Here is a 21109-nt window from a genome sequence, read left to right on the forward strand (position 1 = left end):
AAACCCAAGCAACTATTTCTAGGTACGTAGGTATTAGGTAGAATAAAATTATTGTAATACCTAGGTATAAGGCTCAACGGCAGAGTTGTAATTTGCAGCTCATTAGATAGATCTAAGACGCATCATGTGATGCTAGAAAAATTTAAAATTTCTCTACTTACTCTCTGTTCTATCACAAATCATGAGCTTTCCTTTCCTTCTGATCTTCCTTTCACAAAATGTTTTCGGGAGGTCTTTTCACCATTCGACAACGGCTAACGGCATAGCTGGAAGCGTACGTGCAAACGTGCATATATCTGTGAACAAAGAGTATAAAAAAGAGTGCCCAAATAGTTTTTCTTTTTGTTCAAATTGTCCCCTGTGGTACGGAAAACTTTTACCCCATGAATTATTGCCCCCCGTTTTTGTTCCAAGAGAGTGGTCTAAATAAACACGATCAAAGGGGTTAGAAAACATTGGAGGACTTTTCGTTTAAACCTCGGGCGAAACATAAAGAAAACACCCAGACGAGCAAAAAATTCAAGAGGTGTATTTGACTTTGAGAGAGTACTGACTTTGAGAGAGTACCTATCTATCGATTTTGTGTGCCTTCAGTCAAAATTAATTTCCTCTGTCATGTATTTTCTAATGAGCTTTTTTATCAATCAACTATTGCTTAGGAATTCTAGGTAAATTTGTATCCTCATATGCTATAGGTACACAGGTACATCAATTTGAGAATTATTACAACTAAAAGATTAGATATCTACATAGAAACTCGTCATGATGACGTAATAATCTTTGAAAATCTGGGAGAACCCATTAACAAGCTAAGGTTAATGTCTTTCAGAAACCTCCTGCTATAAAACATCCATTAAATATTAAGGGAAGTAAGGTATCCCATCCTGAAGGTATCTACAGCTTGATGGTTTCGTATAATTAAAGCACGTCCCTCATTCAAACAGAGAAGATACCATGTTGTATCGACAGTAAAATTTCGAATTACTTGTGTACGGGGTAGTTATTTCTAACGTCTGTTTCTACAAGGTAATCGAATTAGTTTTCCAACCATCCGCATCCCTTTGAACAAAGGAAAATGTCAACGGGGAATGACTTTGAAATTTTCAATTTTTAAAGCGGAAAATTCTCTCGCATAAAAGATAGGTACTCATCGTACACAAAAGATACACGTCCCCTTCGTTCCTATGTCGTGTTCCCTTCCTCTCTATATTTTTTAACGTACCTAACAGATTGTTTTCTTCTGATAATAGCTGCTCGTACACAAAGGGGCCGATAAAAATTAATGTTGGCAAAAGGGATTGGAAAAACATTGTCGACAAGAAGTGGCAAGGTGTTGGCGTTGATTGATAGTATTGAAGATACAATGGAACGTGTTAACAGGACAGGGAAGGGACACTAATAAATTCTACTGTCCCAGGATACACTGATCCATTCGCAGGATCTAAAATAGGACTCGGGACTTGGGAAGGTAGATTTCAGGGGATTCTTTTAGAGAACTAAGAGTAATGGCTAATGTTGTAGAGAAAATAGTAAATTTGACTTCTCCGAATATCATGTTCATAATGTCTTCATTCTACCGAATCCATGCATTAAAACTTCAAGAACATTAGTAACTAAGAAAACTACTTATTCATACTTGAAGATTATAAGTCCAAGTCAATATTTGTCGAGACAATTCGATTTAACATCTGATACATTTGTTTGAACAACTAAAAGCTAACATCACAGCAAAGCATCTCAAATTGTTAAACAAGAACAGAAAATATAAAGAACAAACATAACAAAAACTTTAAATCATTAATATAAACTTGTAAGTTTAGGGAGTTTTATAGCATCTGCTTGAAATGAAGATCATTAATTAAGTTTTTTTTCTGAAAATTAAATATAAGACCTTCGAGGAAGAGATTTCAGTAAAAAATACATTCGTTGCTCCTTTCACAACCTGAGGAGTCTTTTGGGAATGATTGAAGAATTTTAAGAAACGTTGAATAGTCCTCAGGGGTTCTTGTAAGGAGATATCTAGGCTTGTACAGATATTTAAAGCAAGCGAAAGAAAGTAAGGACTAAACTTTTCAAAAACTTGATTGTTGAAGAATAATCCCGGTATTATTGTCTACGAACAGTAGGATCTTCTTTCAAGGATGTGAACAAAATTAATTATAACGAAAGTGTTGGAATTGGAAAGAATCTCTCTAATATTCTCTAGTAAACAATATTTCTATTGCCAAGCGCAATGCCCAACAATGTGCACATTTTTCATCAAATTCAATGTAACAATTTTCGCTTTCCTATCCACCATTTTGTCCTAAGCAATCCCAATTACATTGACAGAATCAAACAGAACAACTTTATATCTTTGTTCAGCACTGGATTCGAAAGGGAACCTTGCTGTTTTGAGTCTCGAGGTGTTTTATTAGTTTCTTGAGATTTTCTTCCAAAAAAATCTCTCCTAAAACTCTCTTCCCTATTTTCTGGAAGATTGCCATCGATTAATAAATTTAAAGATAATTATTATTAGTACTATCATGATCATTTGAAAGGATATAAATGTATTACAGGATGTCCCAGTTATCTCTGCAATGTGAAAGCTATTTAAAACGGCTGGAACATTTATCACCGAACAAGATAGAATTATGATAAAACTTTCTTGTTTGAAATAGGTGCTCGAACATATTAGAGAGCAGATGTATTACAGGATGTCCCAGTTATCTCTGCAATAGATAATGTGAAAGCTATTTAGAACGGCTGGAACATTTATCACCGAACAAGATAGAATTATGATAAAACTTTCTTGTTTGAAATAGGTGCTCGAACATATTAGAGAGCAGAGACCCTAGGTTTTATTCTCTGTAGGCATCTACAAGTAGGTACTATGTATATCTCCAATATTCATATGTCTGATCAACGCATCCTATATATCACGATGTTGTGTTGTGTTGATTTGTCCAAGTCTCTTGCGAGAGTCTACTCTTAGCTACATGTCCTTTTTGGATCTCTTTCATATCTTTTTTGAATTTCTTTTTCTTCCTGCAGTTTCTGCATTTTCCCTTCACCCAATTTTCGGTTGTATCTCTCCACGTTTTCTCCGATTGTATTCGAGTTATTGTATTATTTATTACATCTGTATTCTAATCAAACATCAAAAACAAGTTTTGTCCTTTTTGGATCTCTTTCATATCTTTTTTGAATTTTTTTTTCTTCCTGCAGTTTCTGCATTTTCCCTTCACCCAATCTTCGTTTGTATCTCTCCACGTTTTCTCCGATTGTATTCGAGTTATTGTATTATTTATTACATCTGTATTCTAATCAAACATCAAAAACAAGTTTGGGGACTTGGATGTCATAGTTATGCATGAACTTTCCACGCCACCTCTACGTGCAGAGGGCTTCCAGTGTTGTCAGATGGCTTCAGTGAAATTATACTAGATTCGTGCTAAAATTATACTAAAATTTGAAAAATTATACATCATCATTCTTATACTCATAATGTTTAAATAAGCGGTTTTCATGTTGAGTGAGAGGACTAGTAAATTAATTTGTGTTGCTATTTTGCTAATGACCTTAACCAACCATTTTTTGTACTTTGTCTTTTTTTCCAGGATTTTTGAAAACACAAACAGGGCACACACAAAGCGGGAACTGGGCAGTTTCAGATGTGATAGCAGCATTGGAGTGGATCAAAATCAATATCGCCTCGTTTGGAGGTGACCCGACTCGGATCACACTCTTTGGTCATGATACCGGAGCTGCCTTAGTCAATATAGTTCTCCTCACTCCTTCCGTTAAAGGTAAGTCAGCCATGGTAGTTAGAAGAAACTGATATTAAAACTGTGTTGTTTTGTACTAATGATATTTTAAGGCTAAATAAACTGAGAAATCACATTGATTTTAAATCTCACAGCTAAATCCTGCATAGTGTTTTATTATTTTTAAGTGTAGTTTTAAGTGTAGGGACTTGTATAAAATGGGTAGCCCCCGTTAATATGAATAAAATTTAAAAAAATATTATTTGTTGAAATCTCAGTCTTAACAACAAAACACGCCACATCAACGTTTCTGAGCCACCCTCTATTTGATGTTCACATTGCTGCTAATCTACCCTAATATACTGATTTCCGATTTACCTCCTACTTGTTGTTCACAGGTCTCTTCCATAGAGTGACATTACTTAGTGGCTCCATTCTCTCCCCCTGGAGCTTTGTCCACGATCCTGACTCCATTCGAAGCAACGTGGCCGATCAACTAGGCTGTACTCTCAGTGAATGTTCACATTGCTGCTAATCTACCCTATACTGATTTCTGATTTACCTCCTACTTGCTGTTCACAGGTCTCTTCCATAGAGTAACATTACTTAGCGGCTCCATTCTCTCCCCCTGGAGCTTTGTCCACGATCCTGACTCCATTCGAAGCAACGTGGCCGATCAACTAGGCTGTACTCTCAGTGATAACCTTGCGCCTTGCCTGCGAACACACACCCTAGCTTCTCTCCTCCAAGTGAACCTGACACCGCCGAGATTTCTAGCCGGTTTTGGACCACACTTGTTCACGGATCCAAACGTAGCGCTGGAGAAGGCAGGTGATAACTTCGTAACGACACCGCTGATGGCGGGCGTTGTCACGACGGAGAGTTATCTGAACTTTAACGCCAACGATATTCAGTATGGCTTTGAAGAGGACCAGAGAAACAGAGTGCTCAGGTAAGATTATTCATGAAAGATCAGTATGCTTTTTGAAAGCTCAAATTGTAGTGTTGGTTGGAATTATGTGGTAAATCTAATTCTAATCTCATTATCATCGGAGGTCAGGTAAAGTGCATTTTGATCCTCGTAACTCATTTACAAAGACTTCTTATAAAATTATTTCTATTAAGATTATCAAATAAAACAAAAGCTCCACTCTGCATTTTTAATTGATATTTTTTTAACCCTCGAAACTTTATAATCTCGAGTAAATTTAAATTTTTCTTCTGCGTCACTTCGCGGTTCAGTTACCTTTTCTTGGATTTCTCTCTTCTCCTCTTAATTCGGAAGAAGAAAACTTTTTAAAACCCTTTCTGCAAAAGTTAATTTATAAACGAAAAAATTAAAATTTCCTGAACTCCATTCAAAAGTTTTTCTTGTGAAAAAATCTGGACTTTCACCTGGGTTTTCGAGAGGAAATTAAAGTAAACAAAAGCCTGAGACTTTGAACTTTGATAATGTTGGCAAGAACATATCTGACTCCATTACTCTACCGACTTTACCCACTAACAATGACGCACAAGACCAACAACCAACATATCCAACCTAGTCCCTCGAGCGTAATGTCAAACTAGAAAAGTGTTGGAGCCCTAAGGAAACTGAAGATTCCTATGGGACTTGGAGTACGTATACGAGTATGAGGTTGCCTCTTGAGTACCTAGTGTACCTACGCTATTCGTAATTTGAACTTAGTGAGTAAAGACAAAAATATCAGACTTCTTTGTTTCCTAACGTTTTACCTACACACCATTATTCACTTTAGGTGGTTTATTAGTACCCATATGCCTTATATATCCTTCAAACTTGTTTTCTCGTTCTTCTCTTTCCCTACTCTGTATGACGGTATTGGGGTTGAACGTGTTAAATATTTATCTAGAAAACAAGAAAGCCAGGAAAGACAAGAGGGGGAAAAAGACAAAAATTCTAAAAAAAAAAAAAATCCTCCCAAGAGAGAGAGAATAACGTTGTTAGCCTTTTTCCGCATTTGTTTTCCATTTCCTTCGAACGTTATCCCCCCCCACCCCCACATCCAGCACTTCATTTATTTTTAATTTTTTTCGCCAAAGTTTATTTTCCGTGACAATTACTTCTTTTTCAAACAAAACTTTTCACAAGACGCAGGAGACAGCATTATCATATTCTTTATACATTCGTTGTTCTTTTCACTGTTTTTCTATCGTTAAAATGTTCGATGTTCTTTGGAAAGCAGAGGAGAGGGTGATGGTATCAAGCTTGAATATTTTAAAGACGTTGATGGGAACCAAGGTGATGAACACAACAGTGTGGTTGTAGGTCAAGTTTGTAGGTTGCTCCTTCCTCGAACTCGACTTTTCGTTGATCTACTAAAATAAACTCACTTCATTGTTGGCTCTAGCCTACTTGAATCGAATGCTGATGAAAAGATTCTACTTACACAAATCGCTACCTATCTTCGCCACTCACACGCTGAGATCATCTGACAGACCCAAGGTCGGAACGTGTGTGGCGGGCATTATCCACAAAGGTACAAGGTATCCCGAAATAGAAGTAAGGTGTATAACTATTGCTTATACCGGTTATGTATTTTAGAAAACAGTTCATCCATGAGTAGTTGTTATTACTCGACCCATGAGAAAATCCCTTTGACTGTTGGAAGCTATTTTCATTCCAACTTGTGCTCGGTCAATTTGATTCGCCCACATGATGTTTTTAGTCCACAGGGTTCTCTAGAAGTTATTGATTTTAATGTACATTCTAAATTTTATTATTTCAAGTAAAAATAAAAACCTTCACTTATTTTCTCAGGTGAAGTGAAGCAAATAGGATAGGTGCATGACTTAAAGATAAAACAAGAAAGCTTTTTTCAGTAAGTACTCTATCAAAAGGAAGATTTTCCTTGAGAGTTTACCGTATTTCTATCTAAAATCTATCTAAAGCCATAATACATCTTAATACTCTACTTGGCGCGGGCGTGAGGTTTGGCAACCTTGCTTCAATAATTTCTTCTTTTGGTTTCTAACTTCACACATATGCTCTCGCCCGGTTTTTCTTCAAAACATCAGAAAAATTTAGAATTTTCCAAAGGGAAAAGATTCATAGGCAAGATTTTTCCACAAGTCATCTTTTTTTTCATACCTAACTTTGTTAACGTCCTTTTTTCCTTTTATAAGAATAAATCAAGCAAGTAATTTTGTTCAATTAAAGCAGTTGTAATTTATTCATGTTTTCTACCTAAGTAAGAATCAAACATTTTTTGGTGCCGAGACCAGGATAAAGGATGTCTCTAAAGTTGTTGGAGGCGCAAAGGGCGCACATGTTTGCAGAGTGCAACGAATGCTATGACTACATAGCCAAGTATAACGTTGATAGAACAAAGAAGAGTGCATTCTTGACAAGAGCAGTTGTGGTGGAAGGAAACTACGAGGAATTCAAAAGTTTGGTGTCCCAAATAGAAGAGATGAAGATGAAGGAAGATGAGACCTATGAACCAAACTTTCAAGTCCTGAAGAGCTACAATGAATTGCTTGGTTGTATCAGACTAACAGTACAAAGGCTTGAAGTAAGCAAGGAGAAGACCACAGAGCCTATCATTCCTGAATCTCCCAAGTTGCCACATCTGGAACTTCCCGGGTTTGATGGAAACATGAAAAATTGGACCATCTTCCATGAAACCTTCATGTCCATCATCCACAACAATGTTAGACTGACAGATGACCAAAGGGTTCAATATCTTCTTTCTAAATTGTCAGGATCAGCATTAACGGTATGTAGTGGCATTCCACCCATTGGAAGTAATTATCAAACAATCTGGAATTTGTTGGTTGATCGATATGAGGACAAAAGAGCCCTTGCATCCTCCTACATTGATCAGATTATCAAGTTCAAACCAATCAAGTCAAATGATTCTAAAGTAGAATTTCAGGCATTCATTGATCAATTAGGAGCTGCTACATTGGCACTCCAAGCTTTGAATATAGAAATTCATACCTAACTTTGTTAACGTCCTTTTTCCTTTTATAAGAATAAATCAAGCAAGTAATTTTGTTCAATTAAAGCAGTTGTAATTTATTCATGTTTTCTACCTAAGTAAGAATCAAACACTACTTGAGTAATGTACAACGTCGAAAAACATGTACATACCATGTATGAAAACATGATATCTATGTACTCTACATACAGTTACATAGATATGTCTAGTGAGGTACATAAGTGGAAATGCAGGTCTTTTGAAAAGAATGGAAATGGCTGTGTTAAAACATAAATGGCTCTTTCGACTTGATATTAGAAAACTTTATTTTTCGGGTAATACCTACATGGAAGATTTTAAGAGAACTCTTTATAATTTTTTGTCTTCTCCATATCTATGAAAAGAAGTCCCCTAAAACATAACCATGATCTTAGACAAACCTTTACATGGCAAAAATGTCCACACATTCTACAAGTACATATTTAATATGTTGTGTAGGTAGGTACATTATAATGTTCCTTTGTTTGAGAACGTATGTTTATTGTAATATTTGTAATGTTCCTCTTTTCTAGAACGTACGTGAGAAACGCCTACGTCTATCATCTGAACGAAATCTTCTCCACAATTCGCAACGAGTACACGGACTGGGACAAAAATAATAATAGACTCTGGAGTGGAAGGTAACCACTAGGCGAGGTTAACGCCTTAGGCGTTCTCTACCACCTAACCCTTAGAGCTCTATTATTATGTGGTCAAATTAAGCAATGTCGTTGCTGGGAGTAAACTCGGAAACCGTAGGTGAGAAACCTTCCTCAAGCGCAACTTTGCAGACGAATAATAATTAGCATACAATATAATACCCCTTCCCCCCGTTCCCTCTGAAACTTTCGGCGGTGTATAGGGTACTTAAAGTTACGGCTGTAAAACGGAAGTTTACCGACTGTGTGGGGGATTTTCTTCTTTCTTTTTCCCTCTTTTTTAGCACACTTTCTTCACACATTACTTGCTTATGGGTATTTAACTGTTTACGAGTATCTACTTGTGTTTTATGGCAGAGATCGTCTTCTTCCTCATTATTATACCAGCTCCAGCTTTGTTCTGATTTGAGGTGAAATTCAAAATTAATTGCTTCGGCTTTGAAACGGTTCTTCTCGAGGACCTAATAACACCCGGGTCTATAACCTAATGGTGAACTGTGCAAGTCCAGACACTTGCAAACCATCCAATACTGGACCTATATCTAGTCAACATTAGACTCTAAATCCTGGGGACAGATACTTTAAAGACACAGAGAACTTGAAGTTTTGAGTTACTAATTTTCCAGACCTCTATACTTGAACGAAGAAAGCCAAATGATAGTCGAAGAGGACTCAGAGGCGAGATCGCATAAAGGGAGTGCACAAAACACTTGCAAAGTTTGCAATTATCGTTTTAAAATAGATTAAAAACTTCTTGGGTTTGTTTACATTGTTTAGCCATTATTACCTATATCTACTCTAAGGTTTATCCACTTACTTAAGGTAGAAATGCGTGCAGAAATGCACCTTGTTGGGGGAAAAATATGTAAAGTACTAAACTTGGGAAACTTTACTCCGTAATTATGATTACCTTCCACTTCTAAAGTGCACCGGGCTGCATTACCGTTTGGCTAGCTTTATAACCTGCTCTTCAGTCTGTAATGGATTTTACCTTACCTTACTAGACTTGAGTAAAAAACATGACGATCCCCAGATAAGATCCTTGCTGGACGAACTACACTCTACAGCATACGCATAGATAGTCGTAAATCAGTTCGAAATCTCAAGTCCTAGACAAAAATAAATAATAATAATAATAAAAAATGGAAAATTCAATATCAAAATGTAAACATGCCGTTATTTATATTTACATGCGGTTTTTGTTTACATTTTTGTAATATTTTTTATGACCACTTTGTTTATGTTTGTCCTGACGGCGCGGCGGAGGAACAAAATTTACTAAAAAGCTTTAAAATTTTGCCCCCCGCAAAAACAATAAAACTATTCTAGGTATAACCGCGTCACGGTTTTTTACAAACCCGAAAAAGTTTCTGCCCTTTGTGGTCATTTGTTGTTTACATTTTTGTAATATTTTTTATGACCACTTTGTTTATGTTTGTCCTGATGGCGCGGCGGAGAAACGAAATTTACTAAAAAGCTTTAAAATTTTGTTTCCCGCAAAAACAATAAAACTATTCTAGGTATAACCGCGTCACGGTTTTTTACAAACCCGAAAAAGTTTCTGCCCTTTGTGGTCATTTGCCACCTGGCCATGTTATCAGTGTTAATACAGCTTGCCGGCACAAGATAACGGATAAATGTAGGTAAGGTATTAGGATTTGTGCGCTGTGTGTTCAGGCCAAAACAGACAAAAGCTTGTTTTTATTTGAAGATAAATCTCTCTCATCAACCACAACCTGTCTCTTCCTTCTCTCCTCGTCCCTTTCCTTTCCCTGTTTTCTCCCATTCACCTCCATTTTCACTTCCCACCTTCATTTCCTTTTCCTTAAACGCTTCAACAGAAAGGATCCTGGGGAGATTTTCAAGGAGTAAATGTACTATGGTGACGAGAACCTTTTCATTAAAGCAAAATAATAAGCCAGAGCTTAGCACAAGGGCTAAGCCTTACATTCCGATTTAACAAGGATACAGTCTTCCTTCTCCATCTCCCCTTATACATGTTTTATATCCTACTTTTATGATGCTTCATAGTAAAAGTCGCGGTAAAAGTTGAATGCCTTTTGTTCTAAAATTTGTTTTTGTGTTATCGAAAATAACATATCTTTAAATCATTTATTTCGGAGAAAGAATTTATAATATTGTTTTTCTGACTTCGAATCCATGTTTTATCCTGAACTTTAGTTTTATCTAAACTTTTCAATCAAATTAAAAGCTATAAAGTATCACACATAAAACGAATCTCGAGATTAGTTCCTATGGCACGCTACAAGTTATTGTACCACAGCATAATAACCAGTGTTGTAAATTATGCCTTTCATTTCGTCAGTCACCAAAACACACCACTAAATATACAAGTACACCATTTTGGGGGGATACCACAAATACCCATAACACACCTTAAGTATTGAGAGTTCAAGAAAATCCATGGAAGTCAAACGAACATTAACATAGAAGAGCCAGTCTATCACAATGTCAACTGACACAGAAACTGTCAGATAATTTAAGTAGTAAAGAACAAAGAGATTTGTGTGGGAGAGCAAGAACAGCAAAGAGCTGGGCTTTAGTTCTCCAAAGCCTCCCAAGTCATTTACAAAGTTCCGACATTGAACTTCGGTCGTTTACAGAAACTGTCAGATAATTTAAGTAGTAAAGAACAAAGAGATTTGTGTTGGAGAGCAAGAACAGCAAAGAGCTGGGCTTTAGTTCTCCAAAGCCTCCCAAGTCATTTACAAAGTTCCGACATTGAACTTTCGGTCGTTCCATTCAAAAAAGAGGATTTTCGACAGAATTTAAATGGACAAGTCCCCATTTCCCTGAGCACTTAACTCTTCCCATTTTGAACTTATTTATCACTCTCTCCGTCATGTTTTATCCTGAACTTTAGTTTTATCTAAACTTTTCAATCAAATTAAAAGCTATAAAGTATCACTCATAAAACGAATCTCGAGATTAGTTCCTATGGCACGCTACAAGTTATTGTACCACAGCATAATAACCAGTGTTGTAAATTATGCCTTTGAAAATAGAAAACAAAAGTTTCATTTCGACGCATGCGCCAAACCAAAAAGCATTATCGAGTAGGATGGGTGCCTGGATGGGTAACCAACTAGGAACGTAGGTATTATTTCTGGTACGGCTGAATTTTTGCACTCAGCCCAATGAGGACAGTCACATTAATGAGCTGATTAGAATCTCAGAGAAAAAGACGAGGTGATATGAAGTGACCTTGGGTAATTATTGGGTATTTGCGAAAATAAAAAGGTATGTCCCTCAAATGAAAGGATACGAGTACCCGAATAAATTACCTAATAATATGATATCATCGCCACCGAGGCAGGTTAATGTTCCTTTGTCCTTTGGCATTATAATGTTCCTTTGTTCCAGAACGTATGTTTATTGTAATATTTGTAATGTTCCTCCGTTCTAGAACGCATGTACATTATAATGTTCCTCTGTTCTAGAACGTACGTGAGAAACGCCTACGTCTATCATCTGAACGAAATCTTCTCCACATTCTTATACTCATAATGTTTAAATAAGCGGTTTTCATCTTGAGTGAGAGGAGTAAATTAATTTGTGTTGCTATTTTGCTAATGACCTTAACCAACTATTTTTTGTACATTGTCTTTTTTTCCAGGATTTTTGAAAACACAAACAGGGCACACACAAAGCGGGAACTGGGCAGTTTCAGATGTGATAGCAGCATTGGACGAGTGATATTTAGGGAAAATATTTTAATCATGCCCTCTTTGAACATAAAATAGTACTTAATCTTCTCGACGTCTCTAAGGTATAAACTTGAAGAAAGGCCAACTCTAACATACAGTAGGTAAAGATTAGACAAATCATAATCAATTGGGCGCTATTTATCTTCATGTATACCAAGAACCTTGACTTACCCACCTATTTCGTCAAATGATAGAGGAACTTTAGGTAACAGTCATCTATGTATTGCAATCAGGATTCAGTTCAGTTTACACTCAGATTAGAGACCATCAGTAAGACTTACCTGCGGATACTCGCTGTCTTTGGATTGGTAGGCAAAGTGGAACATATAGGTCTTAGCCCCCCGTCTGGCATGCAGGTATACCACTCGGATAACTGGAGCTACTGTGTGTCCATCACTCAACGCTTCCATGATAGAGTCTCGGATGTTGATGGGATGCAGGATGGGTTTGTCCCAGTCCGTGTACTCGTTGCGAATTGTGGAGAAGATTTCGTTCAGATGATAGACGTAGGCGTTTCTCACGTACGTTCTAGAACAGAGGAACAGGAGCATGATTAAAATATTTTCCCTAAATATCACTCGTTATGTTTTTAATTAAAGTCAAAGTCACTTTTAAAGAGTCAAAATTAAGTCAAATTAAAACATAAATTGACTAGAGATTAGACTTGATGAATAAATAAGTGGGATGCAAAACACAAAGGCATCTTTTTCAGCATAGAAAATTCTACCATCATTTTTCTTTTGTTCTGGGAAAATTGAAAATTTCAAGTTCCAAGAGAGTGGTCTAAATAAACACGATCAAAGGGGTTAGAAAACATTGGAGGACTTTTCGTTTCAACCTCGGGCGAAACATAAAGATACGGAGGAACATTACAAATATTACAATAAACATACGTTCTGGAACAAAGGAACATTATAATGTACCTACCTACACAACATATTAAATATGCACTTGTAGAATGTGTGGACATTTTTGCCATGTAAAGGTTTGTCCAAGATCATGGTCATGTTTTAGGGGACTTCTTTTCATAGATATGGAGAAGACAAAAAATTATAAAGAGTTCTCTTAAAATCTTCCATGTAGGTATTACCCGCAAGTGGGATGCAAAACACAAAGGCATCTTTTTCAGCATAGAAAATTCTACCATCATTTTTCTTTTGTTCTGGGAAAATTGAAAATTTTAAACACAAAATATCTCGAGAACGGTAAGAGCTAGAGACTTGAAATTTGGTATGTAGCTGTCAAATGTGGCAAGGATGCGACAAAAATTTTAAATTCCAAGAGAGTGGTCTAAATAAACACGATCAAAGGGGTTAGAAAACATTGGAGGACTTTTCGTTTCAACCTCGGGCGAAACATAAAGAAAACACCCAGACGAGCAAAAAATTCAAGAGGTGTATTTGACTTTGAGAGAGTACCTATCTATCGATTTTGTGTGCCTTCAGTCAAAATTAATTTCCTCTGTCATGTATTTTCCAATGAGCTGTTTTCTTTTGAACCCTAAAGATGATATACCATCAATAGGGATCTTGGGAATGTACCCTATCCATCTTCACAAATGCCAGAAGCTCTACATTCTGTAATGAATACAGTGTTTGTTTGGAATGAATACCAGTCCTTATCTGTTGCATTCTTGCAGTTTGCTGGGGAACAACTTGATTTATTTCGTCATGCTGCATGACAGACGGGCTCTACGTCATTCTTTCATTTACTTTTTTTTTCTCCTTCGTATTCCTCCGTCAAGTTTTCTGATGTAGGTCACATCACAGAACGCTTAAAATTTTCTTTCGGTATTAAAAAGAACGTGTTTCCGAGATTCCACAGGAGGGAGGGAGGGAGGGAGAGAGAGAGAGAGAGAGAGAGAGAGAGAGAGAGAGAGAGAGAGAGAGAGAGAGAGAGAATCCATCTTCACAAATGCCAGAAGCTCTACATTCTGTAATGAATACAGTGTTTGTTTGGAATGAATACCAGTCCTTATCTGTTGCATTCTTGCAGTTTGCTGGGGAACAACTTGATTTATTTCGTCATGCTCATGCTGCATGACAGACGGGCTCTACGTCATTCTTTCATTTACTTTTTTTTCTCCTTCGTATTCCTCCGTCAAGTTTTCTGATGTAGGTCACATCACAGAACGCTTAAAATTTTCTTTCGGTATTAAAAAGAACGTGTTTCCGAGATTCCACAGGAGGGAGGGAGGGAGGGGGAGAGAGAGAGAGAGAGAGAGCGAGCTAGTACAACCTATTATGTGAAAAATGTTTAACAGTTTTTTTTCCGTTCATGATGCTTCTCATGACACATTAGCAACACTCGACACAACGTGTGTTATGTTAGAGCCTCTCTCCCCCTCCCCTCCTCCTCCTACATTCCCCATCCCACCCATCTCTCCATTGCCTCATTAATATGTATGAGCTGCGTGATAATCCCCTTCCTTCCTCCCCTACAGCCGCTTCTTATCAAAACCCCACCTTTCCGATGCTGAGGGGACGATACGAGTATAAAGTGTCACCAAGTTTTACCTCTTGTAAGGTAAAGTAGGTATGAAATTTTTCGGTTCCATCCCTCAAAAGATGCTCGAGTTTTTCCACCCGTGAAGCATGTAGGCAGTGTTATTTTTCCACCGTGGAGCACGGGCCAGGTTTTCTTTTGTGCTTTCGAGTTATACCGAAGGTATGTGGGTTTCTCTAAGTCGCCCTTCATCCAACTTAGAAAAATCGGCAGTACTTTAAAAGAATGGGTGAAGTATGTCACGGAAAAAGTGAGTAATGCGAGCATATGACGCTATTAAGGTGTGTCCACTCCACACATAGTCGACCGGCCTTCGCGTCGATCGATGTCGACTGAACCGTCCACACTGCCTTGACAACATAGATTTGTCTCGTCGATAGACTACGTTTGGACTCTATCGACCATGTTTGGACACCTTTAAACTAAGGCAACATGAAGCATGGTTCAGTGAAGCAAGTAGCATGCTCCAAGATCTTATCGATCCAATGTAGCATCTTTGAAACATTTTGCATGTTGGCCGTATATTGCCATATGTTGGCTGTATATTGAGATTGTTTTGAAACATGTTTCACTTCAACGTGTAGCACATGTTGCATCAGTATGGCGCCTCTTGATGATCGATCTCCCCCCCTCCCAAACCCACGCTGAAAATTTTCTGGGTAGCTCCTATAATGTCCAACTGGTCAGACAAAAAGACATGTCTTTTAATGTCCATAAAACAGATAGTTGTAAAATGATAATAACTGTCTAGGGATAATTAAAAGAAGTTGAGAGCTTGTAGTGATAATGTTTAATCTATTTTTGCAATCTTCGTAAAATTTCATTAACCCCATTGGACTTTTGGTCTTTTTCCTGTTTTCTTCATTTCCTTCTACGATTTCCGTCATTATCTCTATTGTCCTGTCTCGTTTGTTTTGCTTCAGTGTCACCAAGTTTTACCTCTTGTAAGGTAAAGTAGGTATGAAATTTTTCGATTCCATCCCTCAAAAGATGCTCGAGTTTTTCCACCCGTGAAGCAAGTAGGCATCAGTGTTATTTTTCCACCGTAGAGCTCGGGCCAGACCACTGGACTTTTGGTCTTTTTCCTGTTTTCTTCATTTCCTTCTACGATTTCCGTCATTATCTCTATTGTCCTGTCTCGTTTGTTTTGCTTCTTTGAAAGGAAAATTGAGTGAATCTTGTGTGGCGCCCACTACAACACTCAACACTAAATAAAATCTTACATAGAAAACGCAGGTTCTCGTTTCTCCACAATTTCCATCTCTGAGGTATAAATACCACTTCCAAATTCTTGACCAGCACCTAAGAGCTACATATATCTAACTGATGGGTTCAAACAACGAAACTTGTTTGACAACTATTTGTTTTAGGCGCTTTGAGTCCAAATAGATTTTTGGTCTCGTCTATAAGCGTACAGAGTGTTTGCATTGTCTGTGTTCTCTGAACGTGTTCCAACCTAGAGCTTTTTTCAAAGAAACCAGGATGAAACTGAATATCTCGTTTTAAAGCCCTCTTGTCGTCTTGACTACTGCACTTCAATATTCCATGTGCTTATAGTATGCTAGTTCTCTTCAAAGTTTTCCTACCTCAGACAATAAGTTCAATGTCTTTTCGATTTTCAAATTCATCTTCATTTACGTTCACTTTTGTTTCCATCGTGCTGGAGCCCTCCAGTCACCTCCCTTAGTGCTAGCATTGCCACAAAGGTATCTCGTTTTAAAGCCCTCTTGTCGTCTTAACTACTGCACTTCAATATTCCATGTGCTTATAGTATGCTAGTTCTCTTCAAAGTTTTCCTACCTCAGACAATAAGATCAATGTCTTTTCGATTTTCCATCTTCAAATTCATCTTCATTTACGTTCACTTTTGTTTCCATCGTGCTGGAGCCCTCCAGTCACCTCCCTTAGTGCTAGCATTGCCACAAACATGTCACATTTTGTCTTGCCAAGAAGTTTATTAAGTTTATTATTTGTTCAAACTTGGGAGTCGAGCTTTTTGATTTCTTCGCAACTATTCTGGAAATTTAATTTACCACTGTGCTTAAAATTTCTTTCCTTTGTGGCTGTCATCCCATTGTATTTTGTTTCCTCAGATGTAGGTAACCCATTTTTTTTTCTTTTTTTTTACGCGCATGTTACCGTTTTCTTTTATTTTATTTCTCTTTAGGTAGGTGTATCTATTTTTATTTATGAGAATTTACTAGAAATGAAGGCGATGTGTTTGTTCTATGGTTGACTTCTGGCCAACCATCCAAGCAAGCCATTATAAAAAGTATGGTATCTATCTACCTACGTACTATCTTGCTTTGACAATAGGTACTAATGTAAACACTATCATCTTTGTGGCTGTCATTCCATTGTATTTTGTTTCCTCAGATGTAGGTAACCCATTTTTATTTTATTTTTTACGCGCATGTTACCGTTTTCTTTTATTTTATTTCTCTTTAGGTAGGTGTATCTATTTTTATTTATTAGAATTTACTAGAAATGAAGGCGATGTGTTTGTTCTATTTACTGGCTAACCATCAAGCAAGCCATTATAAAAAGTATGGTATCTATCTACGTACTATCTTGCTTTGACAATCGGTACTAATGTAAACACTATCAGATCAGCTTATTTTCAAATCTGTAACAGCTTCGGCACTGTTGTGAAACTCAGCTGGATCCATATTTGTGTTGTAGATGGGTATTAAAAGTTTTTCGACTAGTAACAATACAATATTGTAATACTGATCCGATTAACGTTAGGTTCCAAAGCCAGGCTCAGATTTTTGGCCCTTTTAATACTGATGAATTCACTTCCTGGATTGCCACAATTCAGGGTATTCGCAATATAATTAACTAAAGAATTAGAGAGTAGGTGCTTCTTCATTTTGTTGTGTTGCTCTTCTGGTAGAGGAGTTTGATATAAATAAGGTCATAAAGAGAACAAACAATGGCTGTCATTACTAAATTACTTGTACTATACGTATGTATGTTTATTTCCAAATACATATCATCTATCAGTAAACAACAGAAGGTATGCATTAGTATAAATAAAGTAGGTAAATCATTTCAAGCACTATGCATACGTACATAGCAGATACATATTGTGCAAAAGTACCACAGGTATTATCTCGGATTGAAAGGGTTTTGTGAATGTTTGAATTTGAAGATTAGTTTTTCAAAACCCCATTGTGTGCGGTTTTATATTTTCCTATCTTTTGTGTTGTCTCTCTGTATTCTTAGTCATTTTGAATTTTGTGTGGCGAAACTAATACAATTACAACACGGCGTATTGTGCAGAACAAAAGTTGCTTCTTACCCGCCTTTTTTTGTGAGTGGAGAAAAAAAACCAGCATATTTATGGAAGCATATTTTACGTTTTATTTACGATACATTATTTTTCGCACCATTCTTGCCGTCTACCCAAAACACACGGGCCTTGGAGTCATAAATTTCAAATTTAATTCAAAATGATAAATTTTATTAACACACAAAACCTTTATTTTATTTTCTACTCTTGCTTTCACCTTCCCCTTATCATTCTAATTCAGTTTTTTCCCGCCTTGAATTTAAATATTTTTCCTAACACCTATGTTTGTTCAAGTAAGGTTTTTCATAACTTCGGACTCGGGATAACAATCAGTGATGGTATAAATTAAACTTCTACATCTATCTTGAATACCTACTCGTATACTAAACAGCTATTTTTGTCCTCATATATGACGATAAACCTATAAGAAACATTCAAAATTAATCACTTCATAAAACCGTATTCACTCGACAAATCGCTTTGTGTACGCGTAGTGTCCAAACTCTTCGAACGAGCCTGCCATTTTTCGAGCCCAAATAAATTTTGAAATCTTCACCAAAGTGCTCGTATATTTGAATTTTATTTTAAATGCTCCTAATGGACCCAATAGGATTGCTTGATTAATTTCCATGAAAAGGGAGAGGAGACTTTGAAGTTTGTTAATTATTACACCACTCTCACTCAATTTCAAATCTCCAGGGAATTGTCCGTAGTAAAATGGTCAAAATTTTAATTTTCATTTTTAGGGGTTTTTTTTCGGTTAAAACCTATTCAGGTATATTTTAATCATTTTGTGGTCATTGTTAGAGAGAGGGGTAGACAATATCTGTGGGTCACTAGGCTTCCACACCCGAGGTTCCGGGTTCGATTCCTGGCTGAGTCTAAAGCTGTGTCCACACATAGTCGAGGTAAAGAGGTGAATCTATATGTTATCCAGGCAGTGTACGGTGTCAGTCGACATGGATTGAGGCGATTGGCGGCATCTATGTTTGAACAGGGCTTTAGGGTAGATGATAGTACCTATTTGTCCTGAAGAGTGGCTTTGTTCTTTTTGTTTTCAGCGTCTAGGCAGTGTACGTGGGGAAGATCTGCCATATATTTTGGGCCTCCCTCTGGTTCAAGGCTTGCCGTTTTTCCCTCAGAACTATTCCAAGCAGGACATTGCCATCTCGGAAAGCATGGTCACCTTCTTCACCAACTATGCCAAAACTGGGTAAGTAATCAACTGCTACCCGTAATCGTAATATTATAAACCTGAGTCTCTGATACTGAGTAAAGTATTATACCTAGGTGGGTTATTTCTTTGATACGTAGGTACCATGATATCATATTATTAGGTAATTTATTCGGGTACTCGTATCCTTTCATTTGAGGGACATACCTTTTTATTTTCGCAAATACCCAATAGTTATCCAAAGTCACTTCATATCACCTCGTCTTTTTCTCTGAGATTCTAATCATCTCATTAATGTGACTGACCTCATTGGGCTGAGTGCAAAAATTCAGCCGTACCAGAAATAATACGTTCCTTATTGGTTACCCATCCAGGCACCCATCCTACTCGATAACGCTTGAGTTTGGTTTGGCGCATGCGTCGAAATGAAACTTTTGTTTTCTATTTTTGCCTTCAATCGCTTTGCGTTTGACTTGTGCTCTATTTTTGTTAATTTAGAACATGATAAGGGAAAATTTAAGCTGAATTTTTTATAAGTTTCAACGTGGTAAAAGTTCCAAGTATTATAATTAACGCTAGCGGGGTTTTTCTCATGTCTGGATTAAAAAAAAAACTATGTCCGAGTATTATAGCTGTTGAAGGACGGTACCTAGCTCTCATTCTATTTTATGAAAGCGAGGTTGCCAAAAGAGAGAAAATTAATTAATGAAGATTGTAATACTCTTTAATTCTTAAAGGGAAAAAAAGGATTGGCCCCCAAGTGCTACTAGTCAGTTACAGTTCCCTCTATCAATCGATCATCCTCTATCGATCAGTTACAGTTCCCTCTATCAAATATCTTGTGAACAGTTTAGGCAACCACGTGCTGCTGGCTTTTCACGTCCTCTCTCAGACTGGATAAGGCAATGTAACTGGTTGAAATCACAATTAAATGACGAATCAGAAAATACTGATACATACAACCTTGTCCAATAAAAGGGATGCCTCTTATCTTTCATATGTGAAAGGAAAAAGATTTAACGTTCACTATCCAATCGCTGCACAGAAAGGGAGGCGTATTTCCTAAACTTGAATGATATTTTGTTACTAATGGAATTACGGCTGAAGAAGGTAAAATTCACATTCCTGCATACCTGAGTACAAAGACACTATGCAAAACAAAGCTACCCTAAATTTCTCAACAAAATATGAACATATTGTCTCCTAAGATTTCATTTCGTCTCCCAAAGTATCATTTCGTCTCCTAAGGTCTCATTTCGTCTCGTAAAGTCTCATGTCGTCTCCTAACGTCCCATTTCGTCTCCTAAAGTCTCATGTCGTCTCCTAAAGTCTTATTTCGTCTCCTAAGGTCTCACGAGACTCGACAAAGTATCATTTCGTCTCCTAAGGTCTCATTTCGTCTCATTTCGTCTCCTAACGTCCCATTTCGTCTCCTAAAGTCTCATGTCGTCTCCTAAAGTCTTATTTCGTCTCCTAAGGTCTCACGAGACTCGAGACAATGTCAACAACCCATATACAAAAACAATGTAACATGTGTTCCACTTTGTTCGAGAGAACTTTGATCTCAAAAGTCGAACTTCTCAATCTAGTTGATTGAATCTCGTTTGATGTTCGCCACGAAAACCAATACCGTTCTACCTTCGTATGTATATGAAAGCCACATTTATTTGACCACATCGTTCTAACTTTCCCCTGTCGGTTAGAGTTTACAGGGGTTTGGGGTACAGGGCTAGCTCGTGGCCATATATACAAAGGTTATTCGCTCGGTGGTTATACTGGTTATGTAGGTAGGACACAAAGTTAACCGTAAACAATAGACAGAAATTCAGGTCATACCTTTGTTATTTATATCATGGGAGATGTACAATTAGACATGTATTATAGGTGACGGTATTAGATACCTGCAAGGAATTAGTGCATTGGAAAGTTTAATATTTGACGGAATTTTCCAACAAAGCGCTACCCTGGGGGTTTGGCCATGTCAGAACATGAACGATATTGTAGCTGTCAACCCATTTTTTT

The 21109-nt window shown here is 37.2% G+C and overlaps 1 protein-coding gene across 1 annotated transcript in view; it reads left to right on the forward strand.

Moving 5' to 3' along the window:
• Positions 1-21109, forward strand: part of LOC103506940 (neuroligin-4, X-linked-like) — a 206102-nt gene that overhangs the window by 166001 nt on the left and 18992 nt on the right. Inside the window, exons 6-9 of the mRNA XM_026821909.1 lie at positions 3600-3788; positions 4329-4698; positions 8260-8344; positions 18951-19126. Of these exons, the coding sequence (XP_026677710.1) occupies positions 3600-3788; positions 4329-4698; positions 8260-8344; positions 18951-19126 (820 nt within the window). The remainder of the gene's footprint in view (positions 1-3599; positions 3789-4328; positions 4699-8259; positions 8345-18950; positions 19127-21109) is intronic.

Source organism: Diaphorina citri, unplaced genomic scaffold, assembly GCF_000475195.1.
Source record: "Diaphorina citri unplaced genomic scaffold, Diaci psyllid genome assembly version 1.1 scaffold275, whole genome shotgun sequence".
Lineage (NCBI taxonomy): Eukaryota > Metazoa > Arthropoda > Insecta > Hemiptera > Psyllidae > Diaphorina > Diaphorina citri.